At 37.9% G+C, this 23,710-nt stretch overlaps 2 protein-coding genes across 3 annotated transcripts in view; both read left to right on the forward strand.

The window, feature by feature from the left end:
• Positions 1–320: 320 nt before the first annotated feature.
• LOC130410361 (myelin and lymphocyte protein-like) lies at positions 321–3,011 on the forward strand. The gene is made up of 4 exons (XM_056734980.1): positions 321–487; positions 1,016–1,183; positions 1,295–1,432; positions 1,804–3,011. The coding sequence occupies exons 1-4, from the start codon at positions 323–325 to the stop codon at positions 1,876–1,878; spliced, it is 546 nt and encodes a 181-aa protein (XP_056590958.1). The 5' UTR covers positions 321–322; the 3' UTR covers positions 1,879–3,011.
• Positions 3,012–6,884: 3,873 nt separating this feature from the next.
• slc8a1a (solute carrier family 8 member 1a) overlaps positions 6,885–23,710 on the forward strand; it is a 30,100-nt gene continuing 13,274 nt past the window's right edge. Inside the window, exons 1-2 of one of the 2 annotated variants that reach the window (XM_056734506.1) lie at positions 6,885–7,104; positions 10,836–12,693. In XM_056734506.1, the coding sequence (XP_056590484.1) occupies positions 10,874–12,693 (1,820 nt within the window). In that variant the 5' untranslated portion in view covers positions 6,885–7,104; positions 10,836–10,873. Of the gene's footprint in view, positions 7,105–9,778; positions 9,950–10,835; positions 12,694–23,710 lie in introns of those variants that run through there. The other variant, XM_056734507.1, reaches the window with a different exon arrangement.

Below are 23,710 nucleotides of genomic sequence, written 5' to 3' on the forward strand. Positions count from 1 at the left end.
TGTTAAAAACGCCATCTGTGTTCATTTTAAATAGGATAGACTTGCAAATCAAATGTTTAGGAACCGTATTATGAGTTTTTCTTCTCACAAATTGACTGTCATCACCAGCAAGATAAAAACAGAATAAAACTTCTAGAGGACACACAAAAAATCAAATATTTATGTGAGTCGGTTGCTATAACGATTTAAAACGTGTTGACTTTGTCACCCAAATGGCAACAAAGCCAGCAAAACAGCAACACTCGGTTGAGCGAAAGCGAAGGGTGGGTCGAATTCACAGAAAGCACCAAATGCATCAAGATGAACAAGTTTGTCCAGTGGTATGCCAGATTCTTCTATAAGCACATCTTCAACACTTTTTCACATTCATTGCACCCGTGCACACAGACTTAAGCAAATGGCAGCCAATACAGGACAAATGGGTTACCTGCCGAGCGGAGGTTCTATATTCTGCACCATACCAGACATCCTCTACCTGCCAGAATTTGTGAGTTATTTTTATTTAATTAGAAATTGTTTAAAAATCTCTTACTTTATTTGTTTATTTGGTTATAGAAAGTTGTTCGGTTTTGATGACTCATAAACATTAGGAAACTCAGGCAATAACTTCAAACATTATTTGTGACTGCACAATGTATCATATTACAATTTATTAAAAACTTCACATGTTCATTCATTTAACAATAACACATTCAAAACTGGCCTCTTTGTATTTATGTTTACTATTTTACTGATCAAGTAAAATGTCTTATGGGACATATAAAAATAATGTTAATATAAAGCTTACAAAACCCAACAACTGTATTTGAAATTAAGTAAAATGAGTGATAAAAGTGTACACAAATACTATTTTTATTTGGATAGGCGAAATATTACTGGTCTATATGTTAATGTGTATTTGATTGTTGTGTGCTCATTTGTTTCCTATGGAATAGCCTAATGTTAACAGATGAAAGTTGATGAAAAGAACCTGAACATTCAAATCTAAGTACTGATTTCTTTCTTTTTTTCTCAGCTCTGTGGAGGTGTGGTATGGTGCCTTATCGCAGCTACACATATCTGGTCTGAAAACCCCATCGCATATGTGATTACAGTGTCACTTCTATGTTTCGTCATGACCTTCCTCTGGATGATAATATTTGCCAGTGGGGCACATCATAACAAAGGCTCTTGGGCATCCGCGGTGGGTTCATAATAAGAATCACAATTTATTTATGCTGAACTATCATGTTGCACTCACTTCACCTGAATAATCTGGAATAAAGCCTTACTTTTCTTGTTGTTTCCAATACAGGATGTCGCATACCATGCTTTTGCAGCTCTTCTGTATCTCAGTGCTTCTGTGCTTCTAGCTAAAGTTACAATAGACCTTCAAGGGGGAGCTTCTTTTGAGCCGTTTGGTCTTTACTACAGGCTGGACATAGCTGCTGTGGTAAGTCTCAGGAGTGTTAAAAAAAAAAACTGAACCAATTCAAATCCATAATACACTGATTTACATATGGTATTCTGTAAAATTGGTGGAAAATACATTTTAGCTTTATTTCTGATGAATGGATTTTCTACATTATTCTGCTTTTTTGGTGTTAAGCGGAAGTGGGAAATCCTGGGTTTACAAGCCAACTTCAGAAATGCTGTACAGTAGAAGTACAATAGAAAAAAGTATAATGAAAAAATGAAAACCTGTTTATAAAACAAATACTATAATACCTAAAAAATAAGGAATTTTGGATGTCAAATCAGACCACAATTAGCCTATTTATCTCTTTCAGTGTATAGTGACCATTCATGTCTTTTTCATTTTAGGTGTTTTCCTTTTTCACCACCTTGCTATATTTCATCCATACAATTTTCTCAGCCGTCAGATGGAAATCCTTCTAATGGAACAACTTACTTATCAACTAATCTCATAACATTTGTGATAGAGTGCACTGGTTCTTTAAAAATATTATGTTTATCTTTGCACTAGTAAAACATGTGATATGATATGTGATGCTGATGCCTGTCAAAACTTAGCAAAAGTCTTTTTAGTGATCTACTGTTTTTAGCATTAAATCATCCTACATAATGTAAAGAACATTCTTTGAGAAAATAGCCTTAATATTATCAGTACTGACTGACTAAGGCCATGACAAAGATAGAAATCATAGTTAGACACACAGACGAAACGTTGATGTTTGTTATTTTATATAGATTTTGAGAATTCTCAGACAGGACCTCATATTTCCCATCAATGTATTCACAATTTATCATGTATTCAAATTGATTGTTCTGTCCTTTTATCTTTTGATATGTACAAATTGTGTACTCTTCTTTAAATCTGCACCTTTTGCGCAGCATTTCTTTTATAAACTATTCTTACAAGTATAAATTGTATTTAATTTTGCTTGATCAAAAAAAATATTGTAACTTGTATGTGGAGTATCATCAGTTACTGCAGTATAGGTTTTTTAGTATAAACATGCAAAGTTCTGCATGGTTGGTGGCCTACTGAAGTGCCACTTGTAGTACTGCTGGGTTTATTTGGATGTTTCTTTTGGTGTTTCTTTTTCTTAAAGTGTGTAAAATAGCCTGTTTGACAACTAAAAAACACTTCAGCTTTTGTTACAAGACTGGTTTGTCCTCCTCTTGAAGGGTAGGAATGAAGTACTATAGAGGTAAGGGTAACAAAACACTGTATGTGTTTTAAGATGTCTGGCCCAAGGGAAAATTGGACCCATTGATATGATGACAGTAAACTGTATCATACACGTTAGAAGAATTAAGTTTACGTTTGTGCACCATTTACAGTGACCCCGAATACATTTGTTTGGAGTCTTGTGGTACATTCACAAATGCACGACCTCTAATGCCTTCAGTAAAACACAATTGATGCTACGCGTGTCTATTCCTTGATAAAAAATGTAACATCCTAGTTATTAAATATATTCAGCCTATTGTATTTAAAACTACTATCTACCACATTGATTCATCTTATAACCACCAACATCAACAAAATAAATACATGAAAATGACTTATGTAGACAACTTTCACATGGTTTTACTAAGTTACTTTTCCAGTTCACCTTCTTCACAAGAAATGGTAAGTGGGATGTACAATCGAAGTGCATTGTGTGTAAAAAATGTATAGAATGATGTTGTTCAAAATGACCAACACCAAATGTGGTGCATAAGATAGTGAGCGGCAGACACAACTATCTGCTTAAAGTGATAGTTCACCCAAAAATGCAAATCCTGTCATCATTTGCTCGCTCTCATCATTTCATACCTGTAAAAATTACTTTGTTCTGATGAACACGGAGAAAGATGTTTGGAAGAATTTGAGCAAATTTCAATTTAGTAATATCATTGACTGCCATATAGTAAAAATTAAATGGTCAAAGGTGCCCCGGAACTGTTTGTATTCCTAAATTCTTCAAGATACATCACTTTGTGTTCAACAGAAAAACAAACTACCCTATGGTAGTGGATGATGACAGAACAGTGTTTACCAGAACAAAGAAATGTATATAGGTTTGATGAGTTATATAGGGTGAGTAAATGATGACAGAATTTTTTATTTTTGAGTGAGCTATCACTTTAAAGTGGTCGAAATAATAGAAACATATCTCTGTTAAAACAAGTGAAGTCGATCCTCTTTCTATTCTTTTCTCGCTATAGCCACAATTAAAACCCATAACCATAGTAACATGTGACCAAGGAAAGAGTCAAAGGCAACCAATCATGATTGTCTGGTGGCAGGTTTGAAATCTGGGCTCCGCACAACTTTTTACATGACTAATAAAAGTAGTTGGGGTGTTAGAGATGAGTTGAATTTAAAATCTTTGCATTTATTACCGTAAATGATCTAGTCATAATTACAAACCCCAAATGAAAACTTGCAGGTGGATATAATGCAGTGAAATTTGCACTTGATACATAATGTCTAATGCTTCGGTTGACACAACTTGATGGTAACCCAGGCATTTGTCATATTTGCAGTATAAGCTAATCATTTTTTTATAATCTATAAAAATAAGTATTTAGGAACTAGCACCACTCACAAACAACCGACAGCTAAATGCCTTGGCCCGGTTGCATAAAGCACCTTAAGTGTAATTTTCCCTTAAGTGTGGCCTTAAATATAACTTAAGTTTTACTAATCACTGCTTTAGTGTCACACTTAAGGGAAAAACTTAAGGTGCTTTATGCAACCAGGCCTTGGTACTAGAGGGAACTTTAACGTAAATTAAAGAGGTCATATGACACGGCTGAAACAAATATTATAATTTGTTTAGGATTTAATGCAATGTATATACGTTTTAAGGTTGAAAAACGCTGTATTTTCCACATACCTCGCATGTTTGTATCTCCTCTCTGCCCGGCCAGAAAAACGAGGTGTGCTGCGATTGGCCAGTTAACCAGTGCGTAGTGATTGGTTAAAATACTGCAAGCGTGTAACAGAAATGTAACGCCTCTTACCATATTTGGAACATTAGGTTCCAGAGCAATTGTACTGACACGCCAACCTTACTTTCGTATACATTATACCATGAACCAACGTAAAGTTGTAGGGGTGTGATGACACGAGGAGTTTCAGGCAGGTCTGGGTGAGCATTCGCTTTTAGATAAAATGCATCTTCTGCTCCGACAGTCACATTTTTGCAACTTCACTTGTCTAATACATGGATGGGCAAGTTATAACACACCAAAGACACAGAAAAACATGTATTCGCACAATATGACCCCTTTAAAAGGCTGCCCCAAATGTTTCCATTACAAATTAAATTTGACTGTTACACAGTGTCATTGGATGGCGGCACATTGTAAGAAAAAAGGAAAAATCTTACGTTATTGATGTGACCAAAAAAAAAAACGTTTTTGTGAGACTACACATATTGTACCATTTATGTGCATTAAAATGTCTTAAAACAATAGCAATAATTCCCAAAACCCATAAGTGATGTGGCATTTCTAGAAGGGGAAACATACCTGACTATGGAAAATAAAATAAAAAACTATGAATTTACAATAAAATAAAATGCTTTACAAATCTTGGGATCTCAAATGGGGTATTTTAACCAATAAATATGTACAGTATGATAAAAAAACTTTTATTAAAACCTTTTTTCATGCTAACGTTGACCCCTGGATGAAATTGCTCTTCCATTATCTCTTTTAGCCTCTTACTGTATGTCACTATTATCATGTGGAGCATATCTGGTTTGAAAGGTGTGAGTGTCCCAGTAATCTCATATACTCTTAACAGACCCACTCTTTTGACACCCAACGCTTGACGTTATAGATCCGTGGTTAAATGTCATACATTGTAATTTACCAATGAACTTAATTTATATCCATAATTAAATTCATGGGCTTTGTAAGCCACAGAAGTAGTTGGACAAGTCAACTTTAATTTGTTTCACACAAGAGAAGCTGAACCTTCGTATGTCCTTGGAGTCGGTATAGATGTTAAAAATAGAAAGGTAAAAAGTTCCTCTGAGTCACCTTTGTTTAAGCTGGTTATAAATTGTTTTTAGTCTTACAGAGGCCCCTCTTTGCAAGAATCTTGCTTGTTTTAGTTATAATAATATTATTACAATAACACAAAGCTGCAGTACAGACAGAAAACATATATTTTTATGAAAAATAATGGACATAGAACCACATTATCCACACTCTTATCTAAATGGAGATTTGGTGTAATGCAGAGACCTGCAGTTTTTTTTCAAAGATGATGCAAAATAGAATGCGATTTACCATATGTTCATTTTATTTTACATATCACTGGCCGTCGTCTTGCTAATCCTCTCGGTCATGCAAAATCTAGCTGTTTATGAGGGTTGCAGGAGAAAAGTGACACAATCGGATCATTCTTGTCACCATCAGCTTCTTGGGAAGCTTAAAGTAAACACATGACCCATGATCAAAGATCAGTTGAGTATCACAGCTGGCTTATTGCAAGTCATGATTGATGTGCCATCAGCCAAAAGTGCAGCTGTCATTTTCAACCAAAGATTGAAGTATGAAAGTCTTTTGTGTTCCTCTTGCTTGAAGTAAGAGGAGCATGAAGGTTTTTTCAAGCATTACAGAAACCACTTTTTAGCAGTATGACAATGTCTATATATACATTTTTCCTTTAAGTTGTATATCTCCAACAAATCTTTTTCTTTTGAAGCTTTAGGCACATCCACAGGCTATTTCTATAAGTTACAAGCACAAGACAGAAGCACAAAACAGAAAACTCCAGCCTTGTTTTAAACAAGACATGTGTTTTGTTGGATTTCTAAAGGATGACAAATCTTGGATACATCATACATTTCCTCATAAGATGAATATTTCATCAAATTGTCAGGAAACTGTGTGCACTTGATTGTAATTAAAGTTGGTAAGTCACTCTTACTCATTTTTAATTTCTTTTTATAATTTAAAGCCAATTTGAAACAATGCAACATTGTAAATGAAGCTCTAAATAAATATATTATGGCTAATTAAAAAGATACATAATCCCCAAAACCTGCTTGAGAACCTAGAGTCAACCACTGGTTGGGTATCACTGGTAAAAAGCTAGCCCTCTCGTATCATATAAAAATATATTTTCCTTTTGCATCATCACATGTTTAAGAACATCTGGTCTCGTTCCAACAGAAAGATACAAGCCAGCTTTTCTAAACCTTCCAGGATATCTCACGGGATCTGAAGATGTCACGTCCCCTATCTGGGGTCCTGGGAACTGTAGAAAGTCACCATGGTTGCTTCTCACATTCCCAGCGCATTCTCGCCTTCCTCACACTCACAGACACATATGCCCACACGCACAGAGAGAAGAAAGAAACCTGCCAGCGGAGCCCCTTTATCTTGCACGTGTCTCGTAACGACAAGGAGCTGCCAGATAGGGGAGCTTCAGAGAGAGGCGAGCGAGTGACAGGCTCAGAGCACAGCCTTGTATGGAAGTGGCTGCAGAAGACGAGAACGATAAGGAGCAACCCAACTATGCTGTCCATGTTTAGAGGCACTAACTGGCCCAACGGTCCGGGAACAATGCTTGTTTCTGTTAAATTTAGACAGGTTATCGGCCATAGCTTCTCTTTCTAGTCAGTCGCTCACAGCATCACAGGGAATACAGAGGTGAGTTTTAAGGCTTGATTTGTTTTAGGGAACTCTTGGGTACAAAGTTGCATTTAAAGGCATTATTTTACTGGACGACTTGTGGGAGTATGGAATGACATCATTTGTATTAATGAATTTGTTGCTTATGTGTCTTATCATTTTGCATTATTTTGGTGCAATTATATGTTTTTTAGGTGGATATTTCATGAGTACTGCATATGTTAATTGATCAGAAAAATTCACATTTACACGGTTAAAAAAATCGTAGATGTAGAAAATAATTTATGGCACGTTAGTTTTGTTAAACAATTGCAGTTACAGTTATTATGTGGTGTCATTTTCGTCTTTATACAAACTGAGTTTGAAAAGACAGATAATCATTTGAAGTCAATTCAAGCCTTAAAGACAATTCTAACAAAAACTCGCCGTAAACTTTTACCGCCAGTATATTGTGGCAGCTCATTCACACCAGTTATGACTTCATGGTTCAGTGTCAATGAAGTGAGAAAGTGAGGGAATCGGGAACAGTCAAGCTCTTCCAAAAAATGACTCCATCGACTGTCTGCCCATGAGCAACTAAAAAGCATGCTTTTGCTTATAAATGTAGTCATTTGTTTTACGGTGGAGAGGTTTTCTTTAGCCTGTCAGGCATGAGATGCGGGCATGTCTGTGGAGCTTCAGAGGGAATAACACACCTCACTGAGTCAGCGGTGAGCTCATTTCATCTCAAGGCCTTCCTCACCGTCTCGCAGCTCGGCTGTGGAGCTATGTGAGGTGAAAGCTGGCCACAACAGCACAAGCCTCGAGATTTAATGTTCACAGCGAGTTACATTCGAACATTTCGTGGTCGCTTCTAAACAAGAACATGTCTTGAGATGTGCTGTGACTTAGGGATGGTATAAAATGTGGAGTATGTGTCAGGGAATATTTATTATTTTGCGGTCACATTTATTTGTTATGCCTTTTCTAAATCCTATAGTTTATTTTCAGTCTCAATAAACATTTCAAATGCCCGATATCTAATAAAATCTAAACGGATTCCTGTTATGTAATGTGCTTTCATCGTCTCTACTGTCATTATGTCCTTGACATTACCAAAAGCTTTTCCAAATATCCACCTTTTAGCTGTCAGTTGTCCTTGCTTAGACATGATACAAGATTTAGTTTTGGCTGGTAGCAACTTTGTTTGTGTGCATTTACCACCCAAGTCAACTCTCTAAACTAATCATGTACAGAATCACATCAGGCATGAGTGTGCATGACAGCCCGTACGCATGCCATGCATACATTTGCGTTTCCGCTGGTTTGCATCTGCATTGTTTCCGTCTATAGGCAAGGCGCAATAAGACACATGATTCAAATTAATAGACGACCTTCAGGTCATATTGTTCTAATGCAGACAGACAGATCACGACAAGAGATCACGTCACTGGTGAATGTGACCCTGCATAACACTGGCTCAATATAGGGCTCCAAAAGTGAGCTGTGGGGCAAGGCTTCAGTTAAAACATATCATAGACATAATTATTGTTTAATGCAAGTGATGCAGATACTGTATTCAAGCCGTTGAAAGTTCATCAGTTGGAACAATGAACAAGATAGTGGAAATTGTTATATTATATTAGACAACAACTGGATGTGCATCTGACTTTGCTGAGCTAAAAGAACAGTTCACGAAAAAAAATATTTCTTTAACTAACCCTCGAGCTTTAAATCTGCATAAATGTATTTTCTGAAGAACAGAGAGAAAGATATTTTAAAGAATGGTTCGAAACAGTTCTTGGCCACCATTGACTTCCATAAGAAAAATTGCTTTATAGATGTGACAAAGTAAGATATTTTGAAGAATGTGGGAAAAAACTGTTCCGTGGCACTTTTGACTATAATTTGTGCTGCTATTTATTTCTGGGTGAACTGTCCCTTTGAAGGGAAAGTTCACCACAAACAGAAAGTGTCTTCTTCCTTATGTTGTTAAAAATCTGTATATGACTCTATATTCTGTGGAGGGTACTTTAAGAATGTCGCAGTTGTTTTGTGCCCACACAATGGAAGTCAAAGGGTGCCGGTGTTGTTTTGTTATTTTATCCTCTTTAGTGTTCTGCAGATGAAGGAAAGTCAGGTTTGGAATGACATTAAAGAGACTAAATGATGAACGAATTTAAATGTTGAGATGAACGATTAATTACTACATATTTAGTCCTGAGAATAAAATAATAATTATTAATAATAATGTGAGCATGTGTTTTATTTAGAATTTGAAGTAACATTTAAACAACAATGTAAGTTCACAACATAAGAATAAACAAAGGATTAGCCTACATTGAATGAACTGTCTGCCAAATGCATATATGTAAATGCAAGATTAAATGAAACATTTCTTCTATTCATTTTAATAATTGTTACATTTGTAACACTGAATAGGCCCCCGCATTGTGTACCCGTACAATCTTACACGATATTGTGTTGAAGTGTGTACTCTGTTTGTTATCTTCTCATCATGTGGGGACTGTCTGTCTGGCATGAAGCCATCGCACGGTCTGAGCGGTGCCCAGCTCCCCCTCCTCCGGTCAGGCATGCGAATCCGTACGGAAAGCGGAAAATATGCTTGCAGCACTTCGGAAAAGTAGCTTACAACTCTCTTCCCGCGCAGCTGCGAATAAAGTGCTGTCACTGGCTCTCTCATTAACAGGAATGATTTAAGCGCCAGAGGATGAGAGTGAACGGTCGCGCTACTTTGCGAACGTGCGCTCCCGGTAAACGGTCCGGTTGACTGAAGCTGTTTTGCGTGAATCTCCGAGCGTCACAATCACAGCTGCGTCTAGATGTGGCGGCATTCGCATCACAAGAACATTGCGCTTTAAAGGTATTATCTTAATGTTTTAGCAGTGAAAGAATTTGAAACCGTTGTATGTGGATTCAGCGAATGCTTTAGACTTTTAATGGTGTAAAAGGGGACGATGCGAATTATAATCTGCATGTATAATTAATCTTTGAGAAAAGAAGAGTTTTTAATTTATACCAAAAAGTTTAATACGAAGCATGACTTTGCTTACCTTTCCATAAGTATTTTTTTCAGCCATCAGTAGTATTCCATTAGTATAGATTCTTTAAAAGTGGTATTGATACATTTTTACAGTGAAACTATTTTATTGTCATAAATATATGAACAAATATACAAATGATCCTCTGTCATTGTATCTGATTTAAAAAGGTTGTACATGCACATCATGCATGCATGTGTGCTAGGAACTCAAACAGATGCTTTCTGTCAGTGTGTCTTTCTGTATCATCTTCCAGTACATCAAGTTAAGGTTTATGCATGTTTAATGATATAGACACTCATGTATCATGGTATTTTACAGTTCACCCAAAAAGGAAAATTCTGTCATCATTTCCTCGCCCTCTTGTCATTTCAAAATGGACACAAAAATGTTTTGAAGAATGTTTGTTACCAAACAACGGCTGTATCCATTGACTTTCTTTGGTTTTGTATATAGAAGTAAATGGGTACAGCTGTTTTTCAATTACCAGCCTTCTACAAAATATCTTTTGTGTTCTGCTGAAGATTTTGTTTATACAGGTTTGAAATGACATGAGGGTGAGTAAATGATGACAGAATTTTCATTTGTGGGTGAACTATTCCATGAAGGATCTTTTATTATTTAACCAAAAAAGTAAATCTGCAGATCTTTTTATGTGTAATCTGACATCGTTCAAAACAATGTTCTTCATTATTGTATTTCTCACAGGATAAGGGAGAGCAGGAACGTTATACCTCACCGGGAACATGGGCCAATCCAGGACTTCATCCTATTTTTCTCTCGCTCTAAAACTCAGCATTTTCCTCTTAGTTTTCTCACATGAGCTTGTGCCAGCCTCTGCAGGCGGCTCCCAATCGAGCTTGGATGTGGATACTTCTTCTAATGAAACCTCTGCGCAGGAGACATGCGGCGGTAGTAATGAGTGCAAAGAGGGGGTGGTTCTGCCAATTTGGTTGCCGTTGAACCCGCCCTTTGGGGATAAATTGGCGAGAGCCACTGTGTACTTTGTCGGTTTAGTCTACATGTTCCTGGGGGTGTCCATCATCGCAGATCGCTTTATGGCTTCCATCGAAGTCATCACATCCCAGGAAAAAGAGATCACCATCAAGAAGCCCAACGGTGAAACCACAACCACGACCGTTCGTATATGGAATGAAACCGTCTCTAATCTTACTCTCATGGCTCTGGGGTCATCCGCTCCAGAGATTATGCTCTCCGTGGTTGAAGTGTGTGGCCACAACTTTGCTGCAGGGGAGCTCGGCCCAAACACCATCGTAGGAAGTGCAGCTTTTAACATGTTTGTCATCATTGGTCTTTGTGTCTCTGTGATACCAAAAGGAGAGCATCGTAAGGTCAAGCACCTGAGAGTGTTCTTTGTCACAGCAACATGGAGTATCTTTGCATACACTTGGCTTTATCTGATATTGGCAGTGATCTCCCCAGGTATTGTGGAAGTTTGGGAAGGACTTCTTACTCTCTTCTTCTTTCCGATTTGTGTCTTGTTTGCTTGGGTTGCAGACCGCAGACTGCTGTTCTACAAGTATGTGCACAAACGTTATAGAGTAGGAAAACAGCGGGGAATAATCATCGAAACAGAAGGCGAGCCCGAGCTCCAAGCCAAGGCAGATATTGAGATGGTTGGGGGAATTCTTAACTCTCACGGGGAGGAATTGTTTGACGGCACGGTGGATATTGAAGATAAAGGCATGGATGAGGAAGAGGCCAGGAAAGAAATGGCCAGGATTTTAAAGGAGCTGAAACAGAAACATCCGGAAAAAGAGATGGAGCAGCTCATCGAGCTCGCCAACTATCAAGTTCTCAGCCAGCAGCAGAAAAGTCGGGCTTTCTATCGCTGCCAGGCCACCAGGCTAATGACTGGTGCCGGCAATATTCTGAAGAGGCACGCTGCCGACCAGGCCAGAAAAGCAATCGGCGTCCACGAACTTCGCTCGGAAGTCTCCGATAATGATATCTCCTCCAAAATATTTTTTGACCCAGGCACATATCAATGTCTCGAGAACTGTGGGACCGTGGCGTTAAACGTGGTACGGCGTGGCGGCGACTTGACAAACACAGTGTCGGTCGAATATAGAACCGAGGACGGCACTGCCAACGCAGGCTCCGATTATCAGTTCACAGAGGGCGTAATAGTATTTAAACCAGGTGAGACCGAAAAGGAGATCACAGTGGACATCATCGACGATGACATATTTGAAGAAGATGAACACTTCCTGGTTCATCTCAGCAATGTTAAGGTGGTTTCTGAAGGAACAGGCAATGGGAACCCATGCGCCAATCACGTGGAGACGTTAGCTGGTCTTGGCCTTCCTTGCACGGCGACGGTGACTATTTTTGATGATGACCACGCTGGAATCTTCACATTTGAGGAACCCACGATTCATGTCAGCGAAAGCATTGGTACATTAGAGGTGAAGGTGGTGCGTACCTCCGGAGCTCGTGGAGTAGTCGTGCTCCCGTTTAAAACCATTGAAGGCACAGCAAAAGGTGGAGGAGAGGACTTTGAAGATACCCACGGAGTCCTGGAGTTTCAGAATGATGAGATTTCGTAAGTGTAACTTTATATAGTACTGTATTTATATGCGTTGTGCCCCTTATTTAATTTAGAACTGTATGTTTGATTGCTAATTCGAAGCGTTAGTTAGCTTATGAGACAGAAGCACATCGTAGAAGTGTATTTAAACTGTTCAGTTATGCTAATTAAATTCTCACCAGGATCTTCAGACCATCCGATCTGTTATGATTAATTCTAACTTTCCACCTTTGCTCTTTATCTCTCCTGGGATTTGTTCCCTCTTGATGCATTGAGGACTTTTGTTCCGGCTCATTTTTCCTTTGCACATTTCTCTTCTTGCTTACTTGATCCCCCTCCCATTTTTCCTCTAGCTTTGCTCACTCCATAGTTTCCATTTCAGCATCATCTCAGTTTGTCTTTCTAATAGCCAGGTTATTTACATAAATGTCTTAAGCATATTGTTAAACCCTTCGTGTTCAGCAAGTGTGTGAAATATTCATGGTAGATTTGTGATGTGGTCAGATTTATATCATTATATAACTTTCAGTGTGTCATTGCAGACACATGCATTTCCACCTCAAATTTAGGCCCACTCAAATGCAAAACTCATTACCTGGGTTGAAAAATATTAACAGAACCTCTTAATGGTTGGTGTGATTAGGTTCCACCAATAACAGACCTTTGACACACAATAAAGGCTTTGACAAATGTGGTCCTTGAGTCTGAACTGAACGAAAAAGCATCTGGTTTACACTGAACGAGTGGAAGCTTTCCACGTTTCAATTACGTTTCCATGATCGTTGCGACGCACAGCTTGAGTTTGGGCTCCGGCGCTAGAACTTCTGGCAAAGAACAGGCCCTCCTCACACATTTATTTGTATGATCACGTACTTGACAAGGTGGCCTGAACCCCAGACATTTTCCATGGCAGGGTGAATTTAATGATAGCAGATTTGCCCAGGCGGTGATAAACAGCTCTGAATACGGTCCAAGATGTTGAAATGGAAAAGATCTGCCGCTTGCGGTTATTTTAAGCCGATTAATGAGAAGACGTGCATGAATGTAAACAGAAGTAAACGAATTGCTTTGAAGTGAGCAACCTAAACCACGCTGATCTGGCTATGTCCACACATGAAGTTCCATATATGGACAGGTCTCCTGCTTGGAGAAGAGGACTGGTCCCTGAATCCAGGAGACATTTGGAAACGCGTTGGCTGTGAAAGATTTTAGATTATGTTTATTAAAATCAATGTCGGCTTTGTATTTTAAACAGCTGTGTTGTATGTGAATGCAAGCTGGAGAAGGCCAGTTTGTACTGTAGATTTTACCATATGATGTGATCTAGATATGGGACGTGCCAAAAAGTAGTTAGAAGTAGTCAAGACTCAAAGATGTCTTAATGGTATTGATTTATGTTGATCCACTCATAGTCTTTGTTTGAGTACTCGTCATATTTTTGTTCACCAAAATTGCTCTTTTAGTCTCTTGCTTTGATAAACCTCCCATCTTATCACCTAAGCACAAACCAGTGCTAAAACTACTGAATTATAGGGGCCTATTTTGGCATGACAAAGCTACTGTTGGTATTAGCTAAAGACACAAAATAAGCCCTGAAAAGGCATGGACAAAGGTTGTCTTGGGTGTTTCCTCTTCAGACTCGAACTTTACGGGGGTAGAGCATTTAAATGCGCTCTTCATTGTAGTGGTCCTTGCGGCTTTATTTAAACGCCAAAAAAAGCTCTTAAACCCTGCACTAACTTGCATTGATCTTAGTAGATTGCATCAATCATTATGGGAATGAGATATTGCCCCTGTTTTTTAATGAGCACCTTGTTAGTAAATCACCCCCAGGAATTTCCACTCCCCCATTGGCTCTTTTTAAAATTGCGTTCTCGTGCTATTTTGCCCCGTTTAGTAAATGTGGCCCTAGATCTCTATTAGATTGATGGATTAGCATAAAGTGTTTTATACTGATGGGGGGGCTGTCAGAGACGCAAGATAACCGTCTGTTTCCTCTTAGAGTGCTCATGCTGAGTAATGAATATAATGTTTGTCATTAACAAGTTTGTTTCCGATAGTTTTTTATCTATTAGCAGTGTCTTGTTGTTAGAGGATTTCTGAACATATTCGCCGAAACAATGTGATGCTTGTGTGAGTTTAAGAGAAAATGAAATTAAAATATGAAGGAAGAACCAGATGTAGGACACAGATATATCATGTAAGACATGTTTATCTTGGCTATTGTTAGATAAACACTTTACATAATAAAGGCAAAGTCTCTGGGTGGGGTGAGGAGGTTTGTGATGTGTGAGATGTGCAGAGTTTCCGTCAATACTCCTGAATGTGGAGCCTAGTATTCCACAGTTGCTACATCTGTGAAGTCCCTTAAAGAATTGTTTTGTTCTGTTTTTGAAAATGGAAAACAAAGTGTTTTTTATTGGCTAGTAGTTTGAACAGATGTGGAAATGGCTGAGATTATTTTTTTATTTTTTAACCATAGATGAAGAAAATTTCACTTTATGTTACTATGAAATGTGAATAGCATTTGCAGGCTATTAAGTGGATGTAAATCCTCAACATTTTGAGGTGGTCCCCCTTTGAAATTCACTCCCTGGACTGCGTCCCACTTCGTTCCCCACCATTTCCAGCCCTGGGTTTGAGTGTTTGCATAGCTTAGGTTGTCTCAGAGACGTCTGGGTGTGATTTCTTAAGAACCTTTCGAAGTGATTTTCTCAGGTAGTAGAGATTTTTTAAATGATTGACGAAAAACTTTAGTCAATAGAACATAGAGAAGTTTAATGCTGAGTTAGGGTCTTTAATAAGACACACAACCTTTTTTTATCAGGTCAAACTATGTGTATGTGTCCTGCGAAGTTGCAAGAGTTCTTGCCCCTGCCCCTGCCCGGGCTGATGAGATGATTTGTGCATTAATTGTGTGACAGTGACAGAACACCTTGGGCAGTTGTTTGTTGAGCCAATGAGTGGAAGAAAAGAAAAAGAACAATGGAAACAAAAAGACAGTCAGCAAGAAGACGGCAAAATAGAATCACACTTAAAAGAGCAGACGAAGATGAGCTTATGAGATTCTTTTGCATCTTTTACTTTGTTTCCCTCGTAGAGCTGGTCCAAAACTAGGTCCTGATTCTGCAAGAGATGGAAAGATGCTCCAGGGTTTGTCATTATGTTTTTGGAGCATGTTTTTTTCCTCCGTGGAGGAGCAGAGCCTTCTGTCGCAAGGGTCTTCTGCCAGCTCAGAGCTGCCCAGACTCACAGCCTTTCAGTTGATTTCATGTGACATGTTTTACAAGGCAATACGAGAGTCAGCCGCACAGCACCGTTAAATCTCTGCTCGCATCTCTGCCGGGATTATTAACCGCATTATGTAGCCCCTCTTGGCAAGTTATTATCTTATGATCGTCACTAACTAATCTGAATTATTTCCAGAGGTTTCCAATGCTTCCTAAACGCTTTTTGGACTGTGTGGCACGACTGCACGTCTTTCTCCGTTTTTATTAGCAGATGAGCTTTTTTCTGAAACCACTTGATGATAGGTTGCAATGGAGTTAGCAGGCTTATGGAGAAATACAGTCAAGCTTATGGAGAAGTTATGGAGCTTCACATATGCAATTGCATTAATGCATTCATTTTTAAGTCACCAGAATGATTATAATGTTCTTTTTAATGGAGGACTTAAAAATGTATTAAGTGTTTAAAAAAAAAATGAATCAGCAGTTGGCTCACGAGAAAGCCAACCAACATCAGAATAACCATCAGCGTCCCTTAAAGGCAAGTTTGTTCTTTATGAATCTTGCTGAATGTCTTAGCATTACATCCGCCTGTTTGGTTCAGTTTATTCATTCATGATGAAAAATCTTCATGCACATTAAGTGATGTTGATTTTGAACAGGCACATAAAAGTGTGTCTGGTTACAAAGTTTTGTTGAAGTTCGAATAATGACATCAAATTCAGTAGACTCTTCCCCTTTAGGGCTCTTTTAAATGCCCGATGATGACATCTAGATACGTAGGCGTGGCCTGGGGGGTCACCAGGGCATTAGCCAATATAAACGTCTGTCACTCTTCCCCTTCATGTAAGATAGCAGATCTAGTGCTTATAATTAGAACAGTGGAAAATCTCTGCAGAATTTCTCCACAAGCGGCGAAAAATGTAAACAGCGCACATTCATTCAGCGATGTTGTTCTGGGTCTGGGAATGTTTTTCTGCTGGTTCATTCATCATTTGTCAGACCCGCTCTCGCTTCTGAAAATATTACATGAAAGTTCCACACATTCTTTTAGCACCCTCTCTCTTTCACCTCTTTCTCACTCACTTTCCCTTCTTTCGTTTTTTTCTATCACCCTTCTCCTATTACTGTAAGGTTCTCCTCTATTTTCCTCTTCAGTTGTATTTTCCATGACTTCAGCCTCACAGCAACACAAGTGCAGACAGGAAGATGAGAAATATCCTCCTGCAAACTATGGAAAAAGGGATCTAAGTGATGGATAACCGTGCTTTCTTTCGTGTTTAACTTTGCAGAGGGGAACTGGATGGAAGTTAGCGTTTGTGGAGAGAGAGAAAAACTTTATTACAGTAACACACAGAAAATATGCTCTTGCATAGAGCTACAAAGCATCCTAGGATATGTTCATCCTAGTGTAGCTAACTGCTATTTGTTTTTAATGTTTAATATTTTTACAACTGTAGTGTCCTTGGAAACACTGTACCATTTTAAATGTTGTGCATTTAGTAAGTGCACTTAATATCACAGCTCACCCTTGTTCCATTCCGTTCTAACACTTGAAGACCATCTCGCAAGGCATTAGCTTATTAGGGCAATAACTTTACCGGAGCATAACACTGCGCACATACCGTTACCGTCCGCTCATCAGTTCAGTGTCTGACAGATTGTGTTTTCATGCTCATTCTCAGAGGCCGTCAGGCTTCCTGCCCAATATTCTTTAAATGCATTACTCTGAGGGGTGGAGGTGGGGAAGAAGTGTGCCTTAATTATAATCTCTCATTGCCGTCACTGTCGCCATCTTCGTCACAGTCCTTACCAGTTTGTTGTGGAGGAGCGTAGATTGCATTTAAGTAGTTCAAAATAATACCCTCTCAAGTGTGTCCAGGAATAGGCCTTGTTTTCTGAAGCGCTGTTATTTCCATTGCGCTTCCTCTCCTGATCTGCGCCGGGCCTGTTTTGTCCATGGTTATCATCGTCTGTGCTGTCAGAATTCTAGAGGGAAACGGAGTTTTCCAACCCGATCCTCATTTTAACGGAACAAGCTGCTTACATCGGTTTGGGAAGTAAAGTTTCTCTAGGCTGCTCCAAAGTTATTGTGTCATTTTGTATAATTAAATCGCATGAGAGGGAAAATATTGAAGTGTGTACTGTATGTACTTTTACAAAATATTTACAAAAGACCACTTTGCATAATGTAAACAGTAGTCCATAAGCACTTCCGGTTTCTGTTTTTTTTGTATTTAAATCGTACATATTTACAGAAAATTGTTTCATATTTTAAAATTGGTTATAAATATTCTGTTGGTTGTATGTTGTTTAAACATTTGTGTAGTGTTAAAAAACTGATACAAGAAGTTATCTTGGACCAGCGTTGTTTACGTCATTTGAAGAGGTCTTTAATATGCTGGATTTTTTTAATTAAGCAACGTTTAGTTAAAAATTAAGCAATTGTAGATTTAACGATGGGTTAATTTTTAATTAATTATTCTAAAAGGTAATCCTTTTTTAGCCAATAGGCCTATATAACCATAAAGCTGAAAGTGTTTGAGATATACAACTGTAGTGTATAAAAGAAATACATTTCTATTTGTCCTATGGAACAGTTGAGAGAAGTGTCATAATGTGTTCGCGGCTTTCCCCCAAAATAATAATCTGACAACAGTAATCATATTTGTGAACTGTCATTAGATGGCACAGCAGTTTCCTTTAGGCCAAAAAATAAATTACTTCTGACTAAATCCAATGACTGAATGTTGTCCAGCTGTGATATATCTGACAGGAGCTTTATAATGCTCTAAGTAGTTGAGGAGTTTTTCCTGTATTTTCGCTTGCAAATGACTACATCCTATCAGAAGCTGTGACTGAATGAAGATGGAACTATACTTAGCTTTGCTTAAATATACTGCACAGCTTGGATTAAAGGAGCAGTTCACATTAAAGGAGTAGTTCACCTTCAAAATGAAAATTCTGTCATCATCTACACGCCATCTTGTCATTCCAAACCTGTATTACTTTCTTACTTCTGCAGAACACAAAAGAAGATATTTTGAACAGAACAGTAACCAATACAAGTGAATGGGGGGCTATTGACAACATTCTTCAAATTATATAATTTTTGTTCTGCAGCAGAAAGAAAGTCAAAGAGAGAAATGACAAGAGGATGAGTAAAGCTGACAGAATTTTAATTTTGAAGCTAAACTACTCCTTTAATTGGAATATTGTGTCGCCATTACAATGTTCTTCCATGTATGACTTCATTTGAAACTATGTTATAACTCGCTTTAATGATAAAATGGATAGTTCACCTAAAAATGTTAATTCCTCCCAAAATTCCAAATCAGTATTTCTCCAGAACACAAAAGAAGATATTTAGAAGAATGCTGTTAATCAAACAACATTGGACCCCCATTGACTTCTATCGTATGGACACAAAACCACTAAGAGACTTGTGAAAATATCTTCTTTTGAGTTCCTCAGAAGAAAGAGTTGTAAATATGAGGGTACAAAGTTATTTGGTTAATGTGTTCTTTTCGGTCAACAGTCCCTTTTAATAAAATACCCCAAAATGTCAGATGGAAAGAATGTACAGGATTTATTAAGAGTTAAAGTGGGTCAAAACGCCATCAAAATGAATCCACCTCATTGGATATTTGTTCAATTATATCTCTTTTTGTCTTTGGAAGAAAATTGAAAGTCGGAAGGATTTGGAACAACATGAGGGTGAGCTAATGGTGACTTATGAATATGGCTATTCATAAGCTGTCCTCATACCATCTGTTTCCTTAAAAGTTTGACATCTATGCTTCATTAAAGTCTTTGTTTACCCTTTATCTTGGCAAAACGCTCTGGTTTAGTTACTTTGTCAGTCCTGGGATTTGTTAGTCAGAAATAACAATATTTAGCTTTTCTTAAGCCATTGAAAATACAGATTAGGGTGAAGGGCACACAAAAAGAAGAGGATTAGGAATGTAACCTGGTTTTGAAATAAGCCATCTGTCCTCTTATCTTGGGAATTTGTGTAGCTGACGAATATCTGACTGATTACAAAATAAGTAATCGCTGTCGGTACAGGTCAGAGATTTCATACTGGTTAAATAATTCAGTTCAACTCTAGTTTAAAAACTCCCCATAGGTTGAACTAGGAAATAAAGTCATCACATTTTAACTGCCTAGAAATCACAACCTTTTCTGAATCCTCTAAATCACAGAGAATCTTTGGATTAGCACAACATCGATGTTTTGTGGTGTAACATATTCAGTACACCAGATTATACAGATTGTAAAACTTCCAGACATTATGTGCATATTGCAACCTTTTATCCAATATGTAAATCGCTTCTTAATTCAGGTTTTAGTTATTGAGAGAGAAATAGCCTGAGAAGGATGAGAAGACTACGTTCATTTTGAAACTTTACTAATTCTGAATAGGCTTCTGCTTGTTTCTAATGTTTGTTTAGTTTTTTATGATATTCAAAAATAGTGAGTGCAAACCAGTCATACTTGTTGTATGAGTTCTTCGTTTCCTGAAATGTTGACGTAAATCAAACTGCTTTTCTGAAAGACTCATATATGCTGTTCACCCAAAGAATTTCTTTTGTCCGAGTGGCTTGTGCAGGTACATGCAGCTCATCAAAACTGTGGCCAGTTTTCACACTTTGATGATTTGTCTCCATCAGTTGTTTACAGAAGCACAGAGCGTGACATTTCGTCTGACACTCTTCTCCTGCTATCATTGTTCTCAAGCATGAGCTGAAGTTCTTTCCGAAGCATGGATATTTCAAATCTGATACTGTATAAATTGCTCAAATCACCCTTTTTCTGCAGAAAGATGAGATATAAAATAGTTGGATAAACATATATGCAAATAAATGTGAAAACGCTGCTATTTTAGTGCATACAGCAAGAGTCTTGAGAGTCAAGGATTGGTGTGCGCTTTTTTGTGATTTGTCTCAACAAAGCAGGAAAATATAAAACGATGGAGTCAGGGACGAAAGCAACACAAAGCCTAAACCTGAATGCCATTAATCACATCGAGGATGAAATTGAACACTTCACTTTTAGCCAAGAAATCAACCTGATGCTCTTGTGTGTAAATGAGAGCAAATCCATGTTCTTGCATCTAGTTGAAAGTCTTCCCAGATGGGTGAAAGCACGGAGCCCCAGCTCTCTGATATTATTAAGTCTCTCAATGTTATAGACATGCTTTGCAGTATTCTCTGTCAGATTCTCTTCTGAGATTTTGGTCCTACTTGGGCCTACAGCAATTCTCAGGGCAAATATTTCCATTGCCTGAGGACTGTTGCCAAACTCAGCTGCTATCATGGCCCTTAAATCTGTGTCCGCGTACGCCCCAGGAGGCAGAACAGACAGGCGACGTCAGGTCAGAAGAAAATGATCCATGTCTGCTGCTCTGATGACAAATAGGGTTGTAAATTAAGTAAAACTCACATTTGAGGTCATCTTTTGAACGCTAGGGGATAGGTTGTGTTTTCCGTGCGGTCCCGCCTGAATACAGGGACTTTTGATTTTAAGATATCTTGGAGCAGGTAGATTAGACTTCTTTTAAGGATGTACATAGAGAACATGGTCAAAATGTGGTTAAAAAAGCTACACTTTTTTAACTATTTGAATTATGGCTATTAAATGATCAATGGCGGTTCATCGCATTCAGAATAAAAGTTTGTGTTTCAAAAATATATACTCACCTAAAGGATTATTAGGAACACCATACTAATACTGTGTTTGACCCCCTTTCGCCATCAGAACTGCCTTAATTCTACGTGGCATTGATTCAACAATGTGCTGAAAGCATTCTTTAGAAATGTTGGCCCATATTGATAGGATAGCATCTTGCAGTTGATGGAGATTTGTGGGATGCACGAAGCTCCCGTTCCACCACATCCCAAAGATGCTCTATTGGGTTGAGATCTGGTGACTGTGGGGGCCATTTTAGTACAGTGAACTCATTGTCATGTTCAAGAAACCAATTTGAAATGATTCTAGCTTTGTGACATGGTGCATTATCCTGCTGGAAGTAGCCATCAGAGGATGGATACATGGTGGTCATAAAGGGATGGACATGGTCAGAAACAATGCTCAGGTAGGCCGTGGCATTTACACGATGCCCAATTGGCACTAAGGGGCCTAAAGTGTGCCAAGAAAACATCCCCCACACCATTACATCACCACCATAATTGCATTAATGAGAAATTAAACATATAATCCTTTAGGTGAGTGTATGTCTGTGTACTGTGCATGTTCATTTTGCATTTATAAACAGACAGTTTACACATACAAATATACATATTTAGGAAATAATTATTTAATGTATTTAATAATATTTCCAAATCATTGTAATTATACATTCATACATGTTCACTTTTTTATATATACATGTCCAGTATGTGTATGTTTTTATTATTAGAAACATTATAGTCACAGTACACAAACATATATAATGTAAAGACAAACCTAGTTTGAATTTATTTCATTTGTATATTAACGTATATGATTATTTTTTCTGGTTGTTAATAGTTATTGTAATGACCTGTGCTGTGGGGATCAATGTGAACTTCATACATTGATCAAATTAGCCTCATTTGTTGGTAGATGGCACTTGATTTGTTGTTTTATGCTTTTTATATATTGCAGTGAAATTAATTCATGTACTACTTTCCTTAGTTAAATAAAAAAACAGTTTTATTCTGTTTTTATTTTGTTTTTTTTTATTCTGTTTTTTTCTGTCTAATATTAGAATTCCAACTTGTTATCTTCTGTCATGTGTCTTGTGACAAAACATGCATATGACAAGTCACGATACATGTGAGAACCAATGAGATTTGAAGTCACCATATTTGATTCTCTTGCTGGATCTGTTTGTTTCCTGTTTCCTGTAACTCAGTGGTAAAAGCATTGTGTTCACAACGCAAGGTTGTGGGTTCGAACCCAGGGGATTGCAAATACCTATGTAAATGTATAGGATAAAGCAATGTAAGTCGCTTTGAATAAAAGCATCTGCCAAAGGCATAAATGTATGCCAAAGGCATGTAAATGTTTCAGTTTGAATAAAAAGGCTCAAAACCATATTGCTTCTGAATGCATTTGGAATTTCATTATTTTATTGATGGATGTATGTGCTTTAGTTGTATTTAACTAAGGAAAGAAGTCATAGTGGGATGGCATGAGGGTGAGTTAATTATGAATTTGATCTTTCTTCACGTTTGTATAACCCTGTCTGTCTGCTCCATAAAACACCTGATCATTTCCTACTCAGTGCTCTGAATGAACGCTGATGAGATGATGTTCTTTTGTAATCATGTACAGGAGAGATACAAATTACACATAGAGATGGAGAGAAAGTAATTACGGGCAGAAAGAAAAATGGAAACATTTCATTACGGCTCTTGGAAGTAAAGTCCTGGATTGCCCTGTTCACAATGGTAAAAATACATAGCGGGGACTGACCCTGAGTCTCATATCAGACCTGGCTTTACAGATCTGGTCGACAGGTGACCTCTTAGCGGGACTTCAGCCCGGCGTTTGGAAAAAATTGATAATGAATATTCAAGCTCACATTTTACATCGGCCAAATGCTTTCTGGTTTGAAAAGCACTGGTACTGATGAGCTTTTTGAGCCTGGAAAGCTTCATGTTTATGATAGGATTATGTACAGGATTAAAATCCGTCAGTCACCAGCAAGTTAAAGGAAAAGCCACTGAAACTAGTTTACTGTAGTACAGAATTTAGTAACAAAGATACTGTACAAATTGTAACCAACATTGTAACTTATTGTCAACTACCGGTCAGTA

The sequence above is a fragment of the Triplophysa dalaica genome, chromosome 21, assembly GCF_015846415.1.
Source record: "Triplophysa dalaica isolate WHDGS20190420 chromosome 21, ASM1584641v1, whole genome shotgun sequence".
NCBI classification, from domain to species: domain Eukaryota; kingdom Metazoa; phylum Chordata; class Actinopteri; order Cypriniformes; family Nemacheilidae; genus Triplophysa; species Triplophysa dalaica.

Bases quoted from the DNA above. Each gene is read 5' to 3' on its own strand.
- LOC130410361 (XM_056734980.1), top strand. From the start codon at position 323: ATGCCAGATTCTTCTATAAGCACATCTTCAACACTTTTTCACATTCAT. The intron at 488-1,015 runs GTGAGTTATTTT...TTTTTTTCTCAG, and splicing joins TCCTCTACCTGCCAGAATTT to CTCTGTGGAGGTGTGGTATG. The intron at 1,184-1,294 runs GTGGGTTCATAA...TTTCCAATACAG, and splicing joins AAGGCTCTTGGGCATCCGCG to GATGTCGCATACCATGCTTT.